Source organism: Doryrhamphus excisus, linkage group LG8 (genome assembly GCF_037039965.1).
Source record: "Doryrhamphus excisus strain RoL-2023G ecotype Guam linkage group LG8, RoL_Dexc_Guam_v1.1, whole genome shotgun sequence".
Taxonomy (NCBI): Eukaryota; Metazoa; Chordata; class Actinopteri; order Syngnathiformes; family Syngnathidae; genus Doryrhamphus; species Doryrhamphus excisus.
This window is the reverse complement of record NC_136364.1, coordinates 6,628,966-6,633,012: the sequence shown is the minus strand read 5'-3', so window position 1 is coordinate 6,633,012 and position 4,047 is coordinate 6,628,966. Positions and strand designations below refer to the sequence as shown.

The 4,047-nt window shown below is 44.2% G+C and overlaps 1 protein-coding gene across 1 annotated transcript; it reads right to left on the bottom strand.

Moving 5' to 3' along the window:
- Nucleotides 1–654: 654 nt before the first annotated feature.
- LOC131134177 (ras-related protein Rap-2b) lies at nucleotides 655–3,776 on the bottom strand. The gene is made up of 2 exons (XM_058079133.2): nucleotides 2,974–3,776; nucleotides 655–1,611 (listed from the first exon to the last, which is right to left on the bottom strand). The coding sequence occupies exon 1, from the start codon at nucleotides 3,557–3,559 to the stop codon at nucleotides 3,008–3,010; it is 552 nt and encodes a 183-aa protein (XP_057935116.1). The 5' UTR covers nucleotides 3,560–3,776; the 3' UTR covers nucleotides 655–1,611; nucleotides 2,974–3,007.
- Between the last annotated feature and the right edge of the window lie 271 nt (nucleotides 3,777–4,047).

The window sequence follows — 4,047 nt, the reverse complement described above, 5'->3', positions numbered from 1 at the left end:
ACTCGTCGCCTCCCATGTGTATGGTCTGCTAAGGATTGGTGATGAATTTTGGCAATCGCAGTCGTTTGTCGCCTCCCGTGTGTGGCGCCCATTATGCTGCAGGGACAGCTGCTAGCGCTAAAGTTGAGAAGCCAAAAACTTACCACTTCCACACCGAGTAGGAGAATCTTTTTCTGTCAAAATATGTAATGTAAGGTCTCAATGTTTTCTGTCATTACTGCCACCGAAATTAAGCAACTTCCGAAAAAAAGCGCAATTAAAAAAAAAAAAAAACAAACTTTGGTATCCCTGAGTACCACTAGATGCAGTCTACATAATACTCGTAGTGGTACTCGTAGCTACAGTGCTCTACAATCTAATGCCCCTTAAATTGAACAAGATTCCCAAAAAACTTAATCTTAGAAAGAGTCCAAGGATTAACAAAGCATCCACGCATCTTTTAGAATTAGGACACTATGGGTAGATTCCAGCCAAATATGTTATGCGTGTGAGGTTTAATTATTCACGATGAACGTATGTCACCTTTCTTTCTCCTAATAAGCCCTGTGCATCCTACACTGATGAGGCCTTTAGGGCCAGAAGACAGACCACCGTTCCACTGCATATTGAATTATAGACATGATAATATAAAAAGAAGAGACACAGCCCGGTGCCTTGTTTCTTTAAAAAAGCCATCTGTATTAAAAGTTGTTTTCTTTAAAACAGACCACCCACAGTTAAAAGGCTGGCCAGTAATTCAACGTACAATCAAGATTAGATTTGTCAACATCATGTACATAATCATCATCATCACTTGTCCTATAAAACAAAACATTGATTGAAGAGGTCTGGAAGTGTTTGGTGCCATCGTCGTTAAGGTTCCAGTACCTGTGCGTTTCAAGACTTATAGGTTTGGCCAGGCGGACACTGCAGCATGAACTCTAGAATGAACGACTCGAAAAATAAAAGAACCAAACGTAGAAGAGACGAGAAGCACCATTCCGTGAACAGAACACCTGCAGTCTTTAGAATCAGGGTCGGCCCTACGCCACTGACTATCCAGAGAGGAGTGGATTTGCCACGCTGAGGTTTTTGTTTCCGGAGGGTTGGCACTAAACGGGAACGGCTCAAGTGTGTTGGCTTGGGGGGGGGAAAAAAGGCACTGGACGCGAGGTGGACTCAAGGTGGCCCCCCCTCCCCCACGTCAAGTCAGCTAAAGTCTCCTTGCACACCCAACGAGGAGATTGTCACGTTATTCCGCCACCAAAAAAAAAAAAAAAGCATAAGCTTGTACCCATCCAGGAGCGACTGTGCGTTATTTCACAAAATATACTTTTACGGAATATCCTTTGAGTGCATCTTTCAATGTTCTCTGTATTGTTTCCATGTCTTTCAGGGTGGGGCTGGAAGTCGTAAGTGGGAGGCTGTCACTCCGACTCGGGATCGGACCTCAATTGTGGACATTGGCCACGCAGGAAAGATTCTCTGACGCAGCAGAATTCCTCAAGAGTGGACCCCTCCCCTTTGCCTCAGTTACTCCAAACACCCTCCTCTTCTCCTCCTGCGGAATTCCTCTTCATTTTCCTCCGAGGCCAGGCTGAGACGCCAAGAAGACACACTTGCTGCAACACACTGCCACAAACAAAGAAGTCACAAATTTACCAGGGAATTCGAGGAGAATCTCACAGCTCCCTTTTGGCAGAGTACAAGTGCAACAGTCTTGTGTAAACAGATCCAGCAACTTTTGAAAAGCTAATCAAGTACAAGGAGCAACTTGTCTCTCCAGTTCTGCAAATGAGTCAGACACTTCCTCAATCTTGTCAGATTAAAAAACAAACAAGGGGTGACTCAAGGCTGGTAGGACCTGCTTTCAGCACAAGAGGGTCACAGATTAAGACAATGCTTCTGGGTTATGCCAGACCAGATATGATGGATCACTCCCCCAAGTACTGAATCACTAAAACTACTTACAGACATGATGTTTTCACACTTAGAACGTACTGTTAACCTCCGCTAAGGCCAGTTCACCTGTGAGACTGAACACCATAAGCCAGTGGTGTCCAGAGTTAGTTATTTTGGGGAAATTGGGTAAAATCAAAATATTATAAAAATATAACCGATAAAGATTTTTTTTTTTAAGAAAAAAAGAAAAAATATTTAGGAAATGTTTCATAAAATGCAAAAATGGGAACAAAACAGCAAAAACACTGGTAGTAATAATAGGCTTTTTTATATAACATGTCCATATGATCTGCGATTGCCTGGCGACCAGTCCAGAGTGTACCCCGCCTTTCGCCGGAAGTTAGGCTCCAGTACACCCCCATGACAATAATGATGATAAGCGGCATAGAAAACTGATGGATGGCAAATCTACATGTATTCCTATACAAAATATTAAAAATGGCAAAGTTGCATCCTTTCATTTTTCACTAGGTGGACCTCGCTGGAAGAAGTTTGGACACTCCTGGCACGAATGGTAAAATGTATGGTATTCTTGTTAACAATGACAATAAACAATAACAATAAAGGCCCACCTGCTTTATTTTCTCTGTATTTTAGATTTAATACACAGCAGTGTGTCAATGCAGCTGAAAACGTGTTTCTATCAACAGATTTTTAATTGGGCTATGGGGCAGATCTGATTCAACCCCTTGAACTCTGCCTAGCAACAAGTGGCCACGTGACCAGGAAGAATAATCACAGCGAGAGTTAGCTTATCAAGACTGTTAGCTAGCTTAATTTTGCTGTCAATAAAATCCACGCTAACATTAAGAAGGGAGATTTGTGTAGGCTAGTTATGTGGTTTACAGTATTTTCATTATACAAATATAGATATTCACTCAGATATTCACTGTGTGAAAACTAGCGAATCTCCAAGAAGAATTTCTTCCTTGACCCAGGCCCCACCCATCCATAAAGTTTTCGTGAATGACTTATTAAGTAGTCTTGCTGGTAAACAAAGTTAATCTAAAAGTCAACTTTATACAAACTTACCATTGCAAAAAGCGAGGAAGGTGTAGAACTTTCCTTACAGTATGACACAAGAGGAACAACACTGGTCGTCGCCATTCGGTGTGGACGCGTAGTTCATCTGGCGGACTATCTCAGCAAACAGCTCGTCCACTGAGGTCTTGTTCTTGGCCGACGTCTCCATGAAGGGACAGTTCCATTCGTCCGCCAGTGCCTTCCCCTCGCCGGACGACACCTCCCGTTCTCCCTCCAGGTCCACTTTATTCCCCACCAGAATCATTGGTACCCTTTCGTACCGTTTGACCCGAATGATCTGGTCCCGCATGGGCTTGATGTCCTGAAAGCTCTGCTGGTTGACCAGGCTGTAAACTAGAATGAAACCCTGCCCGTTTTTAATGTACAAGTCTCGCATGGAGGCGAACTGCTCGGTGCCCGCCGTGTCCAGGATTTCCAGCACGGACGGAGAGGAGTCCACCTCGATTTCCTTCCGGTAGAAATCCTCTATTGTGGGGTCGTACTTCTCGATGAAGGATCCCGTCACGAACTGGACCGTCAGGGCGGATTTCCCAACCCCTCCGGAGCCGAGGACCACCACTTTATACTCCCTCATGGTTCCCCCAAGAGCCTCGCTCGATCACTGCCAGCAGTTTTGTTTAGGCTCCAGGGCGTGGCTGCTGACTACCGCCACTACCGGGGGGTAAATACGGTTCTGTCCGACCCACACTCAGCGCTTGTGTTGTAACATGTTGTGTCGGCGGTAACAACCGAGCCGGTTCTTGTGCGAGCTCCCCCTCCAGTTGTTGTTCAAGTAGGCAGCGAGCCTAGTTTCTCCTTTCTGGGGATGTCAGGTAAACGCAACACATGTACTCTTTCCCGTCGTGACGTTTCAAAATAAAACAAAACCGATTCACGAATCATGAAAATTCGTTCTGTTCATGGATAAATCCCGACTAAAACTAAACGTAAATTGTTTATTTAGTCATAAAAACGAAATATATTTTGTTTACTCTCGATTATATTGTGGATTTTACACGGTAAAATCTCACTACAGAGTAATTTCCGGTATGGTGGTTGCTAACATTTCCGACCTTAGCAGAC

Bases quoted from the DNA above. Each gene is read 5' to 3' on its own strand.
- LOC131134177 (XM_058079133.2), bottom strand. From the start codon at position 3,559: ATGAGGGAGTATAAAGTGGTGGTCCTCGGCTCCGGAGGGGTTGGGAAA.